The sequence below is a fragment of the Hydra vulgaris genome, chromosome 12 (genome assembly GCF_038396675.1).
Source record: "Hydra vulgaris chromosome 12, alternate assembly HydraT2T_AEP".
Taxonomy (NCBI): Eukaryota; Metazoa; Cnidaria; class Hydrozoa; order Anthoathecata; family Hydridae; genus Hydra; species Hydra vulgaris.
The window spans coordinates 24,256,837-24,272,543 of NC_088931.1; the positions used below are offsets into that span (position 1 = coordinate 24,256,837).

Below are 15,707 nucleotides of genomic sequence, written 5' to 3' on the forward strand. Positions count from 1 at the left end.
AAAAGGCCGATACCAATGCCAATATCAATAAATTAACCAATTTATTGAACTTGGTAATTTTTCAGAACTGGTAAAAAAATACTTGGATTCAAATTAGAGCCAAATCTTTATTTTAAAGGGACCTACAAGTGCCGAAACAAGTTGTGTTCATATCATAGATACCCATTTGAAAATAAGTTAAAAGTTAATTAATTTTTCACAAACAAATTATTGAATGAGATATTAACAAAAGCGTTTGTTGCTTTACCATTATACTTCTAGTTGAGAACCTAATTTTAGGGTCTCAAATCTGCATAATTTTTTCTGTTAAAAAAACATCTGGTTTCAATAGAAAATTTTTTCGCTCACCACAGAGTTTTTTAAACTCAGTTCAGTTTCACACAATCAGATTGGGTTTTCTCTTCATATTTAGTCTGCGGCAGTTATAAAAAATGTTCACTGTTGCATGTTTTTGTTTTTTTCTTTCTACGTATTGTTAAGTATTTGAGTTAGAAAAAACGTAATAAAAATAGTAGTTAAGCAAAGCGAACTTTAAAACTAAGGCCAAAAAAAAATTTTTCCAACTAAGATTTTAAAAAAAAAAGAAAAAGTTCCTTGACATTTGCCAACTGGCAACAATAGATCCAATTTTGCAGACTCCGGTGTCCAATATGCCAATATAAACATTTTTCTTAAAATATAAGTAATCATTTTTTTTATATACAACACCAAGTACAATGGAATCCAACATAGTTAAATTTTGAAAGATTTAAAAATCTTTATTTTTTAATAAATTCATGAAACCATTTAAAAATAATCTTATATATATTTTTAACTTATGTTTATAATAATTTATATTTCTAATTCAAGAAACCATTTTTAAAATGATCTAATATACATTTTTCAGATATATATAAATTTGACATTAAAAACTTGTATCTTATTTTTTTGTTTAACCACTAAAGGGGAAACGCCTGCATTTTAAACTTGATTTAAGCTTTTTGATAGAAAGTTTTTGTATTGACATCAAATATAAATAAAAGCATAAAGCGCATTAATCAAAATATAGTCAAAGAGCTGGAACTTCCTTCGCAAGAAACAAAATGGCGTTAAAAATTAAGAAGTTTTTTTTTAATATCACATTCAATAATTTGTTTGGGAAAGTTTAATTAACTTTTAACTTATTTTCTAATGTTTATCTATGACATGAACACAACTTGTCTCGGCACTTGGGGATCCCTTTAAAAGATATTAGTAAAGCTCAGTTAAAATAATATACACTTTTTAGTTTTTTTAACTATGAAAAGAAAACTTTCAAAAAATAAATACAATTTTAGTGAAACACTTTTTATTTCAATATTTAAAAAAAAAAAGGTATTAAGATAAACAGTTTACTTAGAATTTTAAACTCTTTATAAAAAAACAAATTAAAAAAAATTTTAACATGAAATATATGCATTTTCTCAAAATAAAATAAGAGACTTAAAAATCAAATACCAAGAAAATAATAACTTTAAGATCCTAAAAAAAGCACCAATAGCAGTTGTAACAATGTTTAGTATTTAAAATTGTGTATACGAATATTGTAATGCAAAAGCATTTCTCCTGTTTCCAGAGGCAACCTATTTTGTCGTGGAGAATAAATTTGTCCTCCACAACTGAACAACCATTCAATTTCAACAGAAGATTAAAGGCATGACAAAATAAAACTATACAAAATAAAATTATTCTAAAAACAACATTATGGTAATAAAAGTATAAGTACATTCAGCTGTTAAATTAAAGCTTATAAAGATCATCTAAAGAATAAACAAATTTGTTTGTAAACAAAGTCAAAATAAACAATTTCTCAAAAAAATTCTAAGTAATGCATAAAGTTTAGTTTATTTATTATTTAATTATTATCATAATGCAGGATAAAAATATTAAAATGCCATCGGTTGGAAAATTGGTATATTAGTAAAAAAAGGCTGATACAATTTTGATTATGCAAAAAGTGGCTGATTAAGCCGATACTGTTGCCGATTAATCAATACATCACTAGTAATAATTCAATAATTTAATTTTCTGAAAAATAATATTTTAAAAATATTAATGCATTTAATATATCAAAATTCATTTGGCTTCAAAGTTTAGTTGAAACGTTACCAGCAAAAGAAAATGTTCTTTCGCTAAATGTTGATGTGGAATGAATTGTTGTGAGAGCAGCATCAATCTTATTTAAATTTGCTGTTTGAATTCCACTCATTCCAAACAGCTTAAACTCATTTAGTATATCCGAAAAAAGATCAGAACTGCTAATTTTGGGTCGGAACGATACCATCTTTGTTAGAGTTGTTATAACTGTGTCTTCAGATTATTATTGGCTTCTTCAGCAACTTAATCCAATGATTCGGAATCAGCATTATTCAATACTTTGGTAAAATTTTGTTTGATTATATTTTTTGCTTATTAAATAACTGCTGGCTTTGATGAATATTTGAAGTCATATTATATTGTGAGGTATTTGAATTGGGGTTTTGCAAATATCTCATTAGTGACACTAAATCTTTTTTGCATCACAATAAAGATTGTACCGCTTTTTGAGTGAATCTAGCATCCTACACTTAAATTAGTTGTTTGCTCAGAAAGATTTTTGAACAAAAACATATGAACACTTTACCATCACTGGTTAGAATTGTTGATTTATCCTTACTAAGCTCCTTAACAGCCAATTTAATAGGTTTTAACACATTTAAATATCTTCTAAAACTTTAAAATTGACTTTTTCATAAAAACTATTTGTTCCAAATGTCCAAAACTCCTTTTTGAATGCAAGATTACAAATTTTACCAACCTTTCAATCATAGAAACCAAAAAGTTCCACCAAGTTTTAATGTCAAGTTTTAGCATCAATTTTTATTTTCTTGTTTGAAAACATGCTTTTGAAATATGCAGCAACAAACGGTTGACAAATTTAAAAATTTATTAAGTTTACATGAATTATTAAATACAGACTTAATTACATCTCAAAATGTTCTGTTGCTGCTTCCATTGCTTTCATTGGCATCTACTTCGTTTGATTTGTCACTGGAACATGTTTGGCTATCACAGGTATTTGATTTTTTGTAGAAAAGATTGGTTACGACCAGATGAATACCGTGATATTGACACAGATGATTCTCTACAGGATATATTTAGAATTTATTAATCTAATTATTCATATTTTTGGATTACTGCAGCACCATTGTGAGTAGACGTGATTTCATAAGTAAAATCTAACCCAAAATCTGTCAATATTTCCCTAATTCTTTGGTTGTGAAAACATCACAGAAACCATCAATTTTAATGAAACCCAATTTATAAGCAACTTTATTGTGAAAAGTAACATTTATATACCTTTTAATGGAGATGTCAGTCCATTAATCTTTATTAAGTTCGAAATATTAAAATTTTAAAAACTGGTACTGTGAAACAGTTTTGGTACCATTTTTGAAATTACTGGTATTGAAAACCATTGAAACTCAAACTATTATCATTACTTTCTTTACACATAAAATTTCTTAAGAAGATTTCATATTAAAGAAAGGAAAGAAAATGTATCTACCATTCTTTACACAAAACCTTTTTAAAGAGAACATTATTTCAAAAATATTACCTTTTCTGGATTTCGCTTTGGCATAAAGTTTCATCAAATCAGTAAAAATGTAAACCAACTATGAAAAAAATATGTCAGAAATGTACACATACTAAAATTATTGACATAAATTTATTACATTTGAAATTATAAAAATAAAGCTATAATTTGTTAAAACTATTCATAGATTTAAATTTTGAATAAATTAAACTTCTTTTGTTGTTACAGAAATGAGATAGGGGTTAGACGAAGAAAAAGATTTTGTTTAAATTTACCAGTTTCATTTATTGTTACAAAGATGAGATGAAAATTGGGTGAAGATTAAGTTCTTGTTTAAATTTATATATTTAAATTTGAATTTAAATATTTAATTTATTTAACTCTATTAGTTTAAATTGTAAAGTAACTTTATTTCAACTCCTAAAATAATCTTATGGAAGATTACTTAACAATAAGATTATTTAATAAGATTACTTTATTCCACACTTTATCAAAACACTCGCTGATGATTCTGTCATGAATTGAAGCAGCTGGAGCAACTGGAGGAATGGCTTCTTTATAATATTTTTTTTCGTCAAAGCTTATTGTTTGAACATCACTAAAAAAATAATATAACTGAAAAATAAAAATAATTAGTGTTTTATATAATGTTTTATATATTCAAACAAGTTATATATGATAAAGAAAAATCTTTTACATAACTGGTCCAAACATAAAAAGTCAGGGGAAAATGTCTTTACCAATTGTTAACTGTTAACATGTATTCAAATATACATATATAAATATAACAACAAAACAAAACACAGCACAATAACTGTTTGTCCCATTACTTTTGAACGCTGCTGTATCATAAAAATCATGAAACAAATAAACAGATAAAACAGTCTTACATAGTTGAACAATCATATGCTATAAATTCTTCAATATCACCATTGGCTGCAAATATTTCTTCCTCCAAATACAAATAGGAAGTTTCTATAAAGAGAAATACTTTTTTTGATTTAATCAAGTTTTTAATATACTTTTTATGACAATTAGAAACAAATAATATTTTAAAAAAAATACTATCATGGTTTATTGATAATGTATCAATAAACCATGATACTGTACTTAACACAATAAAATAACATTTGAGACTTGATCATAATTTTTTTTTAAATTATGATCAAGTCTCAAATATGGCAAACCTTATTGGCATACAAATAAAAATTATGCCAAACCTTATTGGCATACAAATAAAAAATTTTATAAGCAAACCAATCAACTATCAACTAACCAATTTCAATAAATAAAATAACAAACTCAAAATATCTTAAATTAATTAAAATTACTCCAACTTATTAGAAATCAAATATTAATTTAAAATAGAAAATAAAATAAAAACTTTTACCATCAAACTGTGTGTCATTTGGTGCAGTTTTTGCCTCAACCTTACATCCATTTACAAGAAGACTGAAAATAAAAAATTTCATAAATAAAAATGATTCTTTCTAAAAATTACAATAATACAGTAACTTAAGAGATTTAAGAACTGACTAACCTTCTACATATTGCATTAAATATTGCATGTTTTTCAAATGTTTTTGTCTAGTAAAAGTAAATAATACCAAACAAATGGTATGCAAATTTTCAAAAATTATTATTAACAACAACATGAGGGCTGACATATTTTAGCCTACAACTTTTCAATACTTAATTTTTTAATTCGCTCCATATTTAAATAAATAGAGGGTAAAAATGTTAAACATTCAGAATTAGGATCGGCATTCGGCAATGCTGACCTAACTGCCAACCTTAAAGTGTTTGAGGTCAGCAAAAAATTGCCGACCTTGTTTCTATGTTTTATGGTAACCCCTTTGTATCAAATTTGTTTTGTGATTTCTAACAGTTTCAGGTCGGCAATTTATTGCCGATGTTTTTTTTATTCCGAGGGTTGTGTGTGTGTGTGTGTGTATATATATATATATATATATATATATATATATATATATATATATATATATATATATATATATATATATATGTATATATATATATATATTCACACTTGTATATTTTTTATATTATTCACCTCCCCAGGGCCAAAAAGGCTACTCCAATCGAGGAGGCTTCTTTATTATTGTTACAATCCTCTCTCCACTTTTTAACTTCGAAACATGAACCAAGGTGCAGGGAGAAACAAGTTGACTATGTCCCTGGTAGTATTGTGCAGTACTACAGGAACATGGTGGGAATAGAACTTGGAACTTCTTGCTTATAAAGCAAATGCTCTACCACATATATCTTCAAGCTAAATATTTTTATACATTAGCAGGAAACTTGAAGTTGTAAAAAATTTGTATTTTCTAGTTATTAAATGTGTGTTTATATATATATATATATATATATATATATATATATATATATATATATATATATATATATATATATATATATATATATATAAAGAGAGAGAGAGAGAGAGAGCTTGTTTTAAATAAAAAATGCTTAATGCATTTGCTTAAACTGAACTCTCGCCATAAAATTCTCTTTAATTTTTTATTTTTTAAAGACAAACTTTTTTAAATTACTGCAAAACAAGTTAAATATTATTAAACTTGTTTTTTATTACAACTATTAGGGTTTATTTTCTTTCAATTTTTTATTTATATTAAATAATTAAATTTATTTAATTATTTAATATAAATAAAAAAAAAATATAAATAATTATGTCCAACATTTTTAAAAATATTACATTTTTAAAAATGTAATATTTTTACATAAACAAATTTCTTTTTTTTCTTGACATTAGTATAAATGAATTGAAATATGTTAAATTTTTTTAAATAATCATTTCTTGAATTTCTAATTGCAGCTTTGCAACTAAAAATGATTTTAAAGATACTAGAGAGTAACACATAAAAAAAATTACAGCTATTTATTTACTTTATTTATTAAAAGTTTATTATTTTATTAGCGATTTTGTTATGAAAGAAAAGATTATTTTTTTAAACACCATTTAATAAAATTATATCGTTGTATATATCATTAATTAAAAAATAATCGCTGCGCTTTAACTTGTGTTATAAAAAAAAGTTTAACTTATGATTTGTGCAAATTTTTGATGCAGCCTCGGAACATGTTAATTTAAAATTTAATTTAGAGCAAAAAAAAAAATTTGTTTGCGGGAAAAGCAAAAAAACAATTGTAATAAAAATGAGCTAATTTTTTTTAAGAAATAAAATTTAAATATTGAACAATATTTAGCAATATTATTTTTAATTATTAAATTAGTTTTAAATTAAATCATATATTTTTTTATCAGAATTAAATTATTTAATTATATCATCTTTATTAATATTATATAATCTTTGTTTCAAGCCTAAAGTATTAAAGCTTTAAGTAACATTTTACAAGCGAATCAATCATTACAATATATAAATATATATATATATATATATATATATATATATATATATATATATATATATATATATATATATATATATATATATACATATATGTTTCAATGTCATATCTTGTTGTACGTGAATATATATATATATATTTTTGAATATAAAGCATAAAAAACAGCTGCGTACAAACTAAATTTATTCTTCGTAATATTTCGATCTGCTTTTGCACAGATCGTCATCAGACGTAAAATATAATATATATATTATATTTTACGTCTGATGACGATCTGTGCAAAATATATATTATTATATTTTACGTCTGATGACGATCTGTGCAAAAGCAGATCGAAATATTACGAAGAATAAATTTAGTTTGTACGCAGCTGTTTTTTATGCTTTATATTCAAAAATATACATATATATATATATATATATATACATATATATATATATATATATATATATATATATATATATATATATATATATATATATATATATAAATTAGTAAAAAACACTTATCTAACTTTTATCTTCGACTTGAAGTTTCACCATTGCTGGATCATAAATGGAAAATGCCTTTCGAAAAATGTAATTTACAAGTGCATTGTTTCCTCACAAAACAACCCTGATAAACAATATATTGGCTTAAGCGAGGGGAATGGAAAAAACGTTATGCCAACCACAAACAATCGTTTAAACACAAAAAATATTCAAAAGAGACTATGCTGTCAAAATATATTTGGGATTTAAAAGAAAAAAATAAAAATTTTAATTTACAATGGTCTATTCTAAAATCTGCCCCTGCCTATAATAACATTTTCAAAAAATGTATGCTATGCTTGCAAGAAAAATTTGAAATAATTACTCATTTAAATCAAGAAAATTTATTAAATAAAAAATTTGAATTAATTTCTAAATGTAGGCACGAAAATAAATACCTCTTAAAAAATTATAAAAACAAATGACCAAATTAAACTATCCCCATTCCAAAGAAAATTATTTCATAATTACTTTCTGTAACTTCCCGTTAACAAAAAAATATAGTAATTAAAAATATTTTATAATAATTTATAACTTCCTGTAAAATATTTTTTTCTATAAATTGAATTTTTTTTGAGATTTAGTAACTCTTCCTGATGATCCAGCAATGGTGAAACTTCAAGTCGAAGATAAAAGTTAGATAAGTGTTTTTTACTAATTTATTATTGCTCTGTTCTTTAAGAACATTGAGCACTCTATTTGTAAAATACACTAACATAATTTACAAAGTTTTCTATAACTAAAAATTTCGATAAAATAAATTTAGTAATTAAAAACAAAGTTTTCAGTTAAAAAAAAAATTTCTTGGCTGCAAGAGCAGGTCCAACTATGTTTACAATGTGTTTTTGCACCTTGTCTAAAAAAGAAAGAGCAGCATTGGAAGATCTGCCCCATATATAGCAACAGTATTCTATACAAGAACGGATTTGAGATTTATAGAGATAAAGAATAGAATCCGGAGTAAGAAAAAGTCGAGCACAATAAAGAGATGCAACCTTAGTAGATGCTAATTTTGCAATGGATTTGATATATGGTTTCCAAGAATAATTGGAATTAAGAGTTAATCCTAGAAGATGAAAGGTAGATGACTCATCAAGTACATTACCATTCATAAATATAGGAAGATCTAAATTATTGCGATAACGATTGGTTGAAAAAATTGGGTTTTATCTGAATTAAAGTTAGTTCACTGTGAGCCCCATGCTGTAGCAGGTGAGATCCTTTTCAAGCTCAAATGCCCTCTCTGAGCAATCAGAGAGTGTTGATTTCTTATCAAGACAAGAATAAATGGTAGTATCATCAGCAAACAATGCAACCTTAGATTTGACAATATCTGGAAGATCATTAATGTAAATTAAAAAGAGAATAGGGCCAAGGATAGAACCTTGAGGAACCCCTGAAGTTACAGGATATGAAGAAGTGTGCTGTCTATCGAGGACAACTTTTATACAATGATTGTAAAGGAAGTATAATTCCAGATGCACCATAAGAAGAAAGCTTATGGAGAAGACCAGCATGCCAAACCTTATCAAAAGCTTTAGAAATGTCATGAGTGATAGCCTTAGCCTCTCCACCTCTATCTAATGCAGGACAGAAAGGCAAAAATTGTGTGTCTTAACACCTGCAGAGTCACTGATACTAGAGCCTAACTAATGGATATCGTTCTAGGCGTACGTAATGCGTATGGAAATTGCCAGCAGCTTAACGCTTTAAAACAAGGCCTGCATATAAGCATATACACATCCAAACTACATTGCATCTTTTTTAAATTAACTAAAAAGTTTATCTGAATATTTTAAATAGTTCTTGTGCTAATTTTTTTAATTAAAATTTAATTTTGTTTTGCTATATTTTTTATTTGTTTGTTTTTACTCTTTATTCAAGTTCTAACTTTAACAAACTTAAAAAGTTGATTTTAAAGACAGATACATAAACCCTTTAAAAAACTAAAAACAATATCCATAAACCCTCTTCAATCTCTCTGGGGTAGCTGAGGTAGGTATATATATAGTAAACGGTTTAGCTTCAAATTCAATTAATTTTTTAAAGAAAAAAATTTTTGTTTTTTGTTTTGTTTTATAGAGAATTTTTTACATTATATAAATATATAAAAATTGAGAAAAAATATTTTGAAAACTAAAAAAAATTGATTTTTATGAAGAAAAAAAATGTTTACTTTTCCCTATATAATTGGGGAAGTAAACTAGTTAATTTTTAATAATAATTGATAGCAATTGATAATTGATAGTAATATATGATAATAAAAGATATTAAGAAAATCAAAACTAAATTATTTTAATCAAGCTAAGTTAATTAAAAATAAAATCAAAACTAATCTTATTAGAAGTTAAGTTTCCAAAAAAATTATTTTAATCAAAAATACAAAAAAAACTATTAATTAAATAAATTTGAGCTGTTTCATTGGCAGAAGCAGGTTTGCTGCATTTTTACATGTAAAAAAACTTTTCACCAATTTTCAATTTTTTGGGCAAACATGATTGACAAATCCAAGACTTGCAACTAAAAGCTTCACATTGGTACCACATTTTGTTTTGAGTTGGCAATGCTTTTTCCCAAACTCTACAACACTTTTGCACCTCTTGATGTCTTTGTCTTGTCTCGGTTTTTTTGAATGTTGCACTTGCTTAGTTTCATCTAAAGCTTCACTGAAGTGAATCTTGGGTTTCTTTAATTGCTTTGACTTTTTTGCCTCATCTTCTTGCTTTATTTACTCGAGCACCTCAGATGTACTTAGACACTGGCCTTCAACTCCCGGAATGTTTACTCTTTTGGGTTTTTTTTGTGTGATAATATGGTGGCACTGTAAAAAATTTTTCAAATTGCCTTCGAGTCTTTCTGTGAAGTGTTGCAACATTTAATACGTTTGAGCAGGAGTCACTGGTGTCGTTGTTAAATTTTGAAATTGGCAAATCCTTGGAGTTTGATGCTGACTGATGTTAGATGATGATAGGCTTGGTTAGGATGATGAAGTAGGCTTGGTTGAGGATGATGAAGTAGGCTTGGTTGAGGATGATGAAGCAGACTTGCATGAAGATGATGAAACAGGTTTGGTTGAGGATGATGAAGCAGGCTCGGATGAAGATGATGAAGTAGGCTGAGATGGTACTTGAAATGTTTGAGCAATTTCTCATTTTGAGTGATCAACTTTGCTAATATAAAATGGGAACAAACCAGTGTTATGAAATCCAGCGATTATTTGTATTTGTGTAAATGTGTCACCGGAGCTAAAAAGTTTTGCTTGTAGTTGAATGAAATTTTCTTTTGTTAAGTTGTTGAAATTTTTAGCTGCATAAAATTCTGGAAGTAATTTGTGCCAAACTTGTTTAACGTGACAATACACACCAACGTCTAATGGTTGAAATATGTGGGATGAATAAGCCAGTAAACATATTATTCTAATGTTATTGTCAATGCAAATATGTGCAACATTGTAAGTAACATGTGTGACGTGTCGGTCCAACACTAACTTTGAATACCTTTAATTAAAAAAAATATTTGATTAATTGATTAAACTACTCAATTTAAGACCAATTTTAAACCAAACTAATTGCCTGGAATTAATTTGATTGCCGGTAAGAATACTTTAGTGAGCCATTGAATTATTTCTCTTCCATCAAACCCGACTTGGATGTTGTAAGTATGGTATTTGGTGGTCCTCCCACACACCATTCTTTGTACAGACTTGATATTGATTTGAAAACTACGAATGGTGCCAGAATGTACCGGTAGCATTGACACAATTATCAACTGTGTATTTAATTTGTTCACTGTTACCAACCAATTTTAAAGGGCATTTAGCACCAAGCCTGCAAATTATATGCTGTTTACCTTGATGGCCTGAAAATCTAATTGTGTCAAAATTCCACAAATTGCACAATGAGTTATTGTTCAAGATAATATTTTCTGTATATATATATATATATATATATATATATATATATATATATATATATATATATATATATATATATATATATTTAAACAACTTTAAAAAGTATTCTACACAATAGAGTGCTCGATGTTCTTAAAAGAACAGAGCAATTATATATTTTATATTTTATTAAATATAAATATATATACATATATATATATATGTATATATATATATATATATATATATATATATATATATATATATATATATATCTGGGAAGTGGTGGCATAACAGCATATGGAGGCACAACCATTTTTTAATATTTGCCAATGAAAATATTATCTAATATGGAAACAAACATACCATGTGTTGGTAAAACAGTTAACCTCATTCTGTTTATGTCAATAAGAATGTATCATGGGGGCACAACCTTTTTTCACTTAGTGCAATTTTGTTTAACAAAAATTTTCAAAAACCGTTTTATTTTTTTCTGATGCAATTCAAAGCTTACTAATGAGGTTATTGAAATAAACTGTTAAAAAAAACATATATATATATATTTATATATATATATTTATATATATATATATATGATAACCCTTTTGTGTCAATTTATATATTTATATATATATATATATATATATATATATATATATATATATATATATATATATATATATATATATATATATATTATATTGTAAAAATAACAATATATAGCAAATAAATCTTTATAAAAAAGGATAAATGATTATTTTGAGTATAAACTCTTTATTCAAAACCAATTTAAATATTCAAGATTTGAATTATAAAAAATGCATTATTTGTTATATGCTATAATATGAATATATTGTTAATTGTGTTGCAAATTCAATTAAGTTAAAAATTCAATCACTACGAATTCAAAAAATGAATAATTACACATAAGCAAAAAAACTGCAAAATTTTAAGAGACTGCTTATACATCACCTGAGTTTCCACAGTTAAAAGTTAAAAATATTCTTATAACACCTTTTTAATATAAAATGCAAGTTTTTCTCACATTAAAATTTAAAGGAAATAAAATTGAATTTTTTTTTTAATTTTTTGCCAATGACATTAAAGTTTTTTAAGAGATAATTTAAACAGAGTTTACTAAATATAAATTTTTGACACTTGATAACTATTTATTTTACTTAATATCAAGAAATATTAATATTAAGCTGAAAATTAACATTAAGCAGCTGAAAATTAAGCAAAAGCAATTTGGAGTTAAGTGCAAACATTTCAGGTTTTAAATTGAAAAAGAAGAACCATGTTAAAAGATTTTCAATTGCAAATAATTGAGAATACTATTTACAAGCAAGATAACATTTCAAAGCAGATCAGAAATACACAAATACGACAGACTCAGCACACATATGCAAAGTTTTCAAAATTTAAAAGCTATTCTAAGAGTATTCTTTGATTAAAAAACTTTTTTCCCTGAGTTTAGGCTTAAAAATTCTTCAAAATTCTTCTGACATTTTCCATAATCTTTCTAGGTTATCGCCAAGATTTTGCTTTTAAATATCTAAAGGTATTTTTGATATTTGTTGAGCTAAAGGTTTTACAACAACAACTACATATTGCCAATGTATGTCTTGACCAGGCATTCTTTTACATTCTTTTTTTCTTTTACATTTAAAAAAAAATAGTAGTACAAAAATAGCAAAGTTTTTCATTAAGTTTCCCAGGTTTTTTCTGGAATTCATGCTCTTTCCAAGTTTATAAATTTCAGCCTAACTTGTCTTAATACGTTTAACCCTGTCGAAAAAGGTCTATGTACATTATATATATATTTATATATATATATATATGTATATATATATATATATATATATATATATATATATATATATATATATATATATATATATATATATATATATACAGTATGTATATATATATATATATAAAGGTAAGTGTTTCGTTAAAATTTTTAAAATTTTTTCTTAGATATCTTTTCAAGTATTGCTTTAGCAATCTATTTGTGTATTGGTGAATCAATTGCTTTTCAAACCTATTGAATTTTACACAATTGATCTAATGGTGCATATTATTGACTGCAAAAAAAAATAATCGTACAGTTCAAAAATAATGTCAAATTGATGGAAATTAATATTAAGTGGCCTTTGGCTTTGGCCTTGATGTCTCAGCTAGACGATTTGGAATTGGGTTACCCAAATTTTGGATCTCTTGTTGTTATATTATTCCATGCGCTCATTATAGCTTCTTTTAAGTCGCCTTTGCATCTAAATCCTTGGTCGCCAATTTTTCTGTCCAAAATATGCCACAAATTTTCTATTGGATTCTAGTCCGGACTTTGAGACGACTATTTCAAAATATTCATGTTATTTGTGTCAAAATATACCTTCTTTTTCTCAATTGTTAAGAAGCATAATCAGATTGTAACAGCTGGCTGTGTGGCTGGTAGAGGACAAAAATTCAAGATCACCAGTGCAATTGATCAAAATATCATCACTAATGTGAAGAAAAATAGATTTGCTTTAGCAGCTAAATTAGCTTTTAAAATTTAAAATCGTAACATCACAGTGACTCCTCAAACAATCAGAAATCCAATTAGAGAACAAGGATATAGAGATAAAATAATTTGAAAAAACCTTTTTTAACTTTTAAACAAATGAAATGCTGATTGGAAATTGCAAAGAAGTACATAAAAATGCCAATATCATATTGGAAAAAAATTTTGTGAGTCAAAATACAACCTCATCTCACTGGATGGAGTCCAGAAAGTGTGGAGAAAATATCTCAAAGTCCGGACTGGAATCCAATAGAAAATTTGTAGTATATTTTGGACAGAAAAATTGACTTGAGAGAAGCTATAATGGGATGATATAACAACAGAAGAGACCCAAAATTTGGTCAACTCAATGCCAAACTGTCTAGTTAAGGTCATCAAGGCCAAAAGAGACACCACTCAATACTAATTTCTATGGAATTTGATCAATTTGACATTGTTTTTGAACTGTACGAATATTTTTTTTTGCAGTCAATAATATGCACCATTAGATCAATTGTGTAAATTATAATACCCAGTGGCATAGCGAAGATCATTCTTGAAAGTTAAATGTATGTAAGAACATAATGCAAACGAGGAAAAAAATTTCATTTATAACGTAAAAATTTTGAATAGTTAATTTTTTTTTTGTTTCTTGAAAATAGTTTTTAAAGTAGAAATATTCTATTGCAAACTCTTATATGTTGTCCAAAAGTTTTTTCCATATTTTGTTGACAAAAAGTAAAAATTAAAATGCAAGACCGGATTTTTTTTTTTTTTCTTAATTGATAGACTACCTGCCCCAACCAAACCCTCAGTCGATGTAGCAGCACTCCCTTGCGGGTCAGGCTAAAAGATAGTAGATGTAGCAGCACTCCGTTGCGAGTCAAGCTATTTGTCAATCGATATAGCAGCACTCCCTTGCGAGTCAAGCTATAAGATAGTCGATGTAGCAACACTCCGCGCATGATTTACAGTAAAAAAAATAAAAATAAAAACATTTTATTAAAAAAATTAAAAATAAAAACATTGTTTATATTGCTAAAAACATTCAGGATGTTTTAAAAACATTCAGAATATTTTTAAAAACATTCTGGTCAATTAAATTTGCGTTTTTGTGGTTTTTTTAAAAAAACGATTAATTTGTAATTAAATTAATGGTTTTGACTTTCGTCCAACACGCAAATGTTGGACAAAAGTCAAAAGTAATTAAAAGTGACGTATATGTTGGCGTAAGAATCACTTTTTTCCTTCCGTGTTTCCCAAATGCAACAAACTATATATATATATATATATATATATATATATATATATATATATATATATATATATATATATATATATATATATATATATATATATATATATATATATATATATATATATATTTATATATATATATATATTTATATATATATATAGCATGTTTTTGCGCAAAAAGAAGTTTAAAATTTTATGGCAATAATGTTTTAATTCATTAATTAAATAATTCTATTTATTTAATTTGTTTTATTTTAAACTCATATTTATGTTATTAATGTAATAAAAACTTAACTGTATAAAACATCAATATGAACAGCATCACAAAGTTGTTTTACATTAACATAAGCTATTTATATTGTCAAAACAATTATGCAGTTTTATTGTTGTTTTATAGTATTTTAAAATAAAAATTCAATACTCTTTAAAAATAACATGTGTTTTATTGTCAGCATGAGCTTATTAAATAGTTTTCTATAA

General features: G+C 25.7%; 1 protein-coding gene across 2 annotated transcripts in view; it reads right to left on the reverse strand.

The window, feature by feature from the left end:
- LOC101241766 (protein FAM149A) overlaps window positions 1–15,707 on the reverse strand; it is a 63,499-nt gene that overhangs the window by 26,865 nt on the left and 20,927 nt on the right. For both annotated transcript variants that reach the window (XM_065812642.1, XM_065812641.1), the window contains 4 exons: window positions 4,986–5,047; window positions 4,486–4,570; window positions 4,070–4,193; window positions 3,617–3,674 (listed from right to left, as the gene is read on the reverse strand). In XM_065812642.1, coding sequence (XP_065668714.1) covers window positions 3,617–3,674; window positions 4,070–4,193; window positions 4,486–4,570; window positions 4,986–5,047 — 329 coding nt within the window. The remainder of the gene's footprint in view (window positions 1–3,616; window positions 3,675–4,069; window positions 4,194–4,485; window positions 4,571–4,985; window positions 5,048–15,707) is intronic.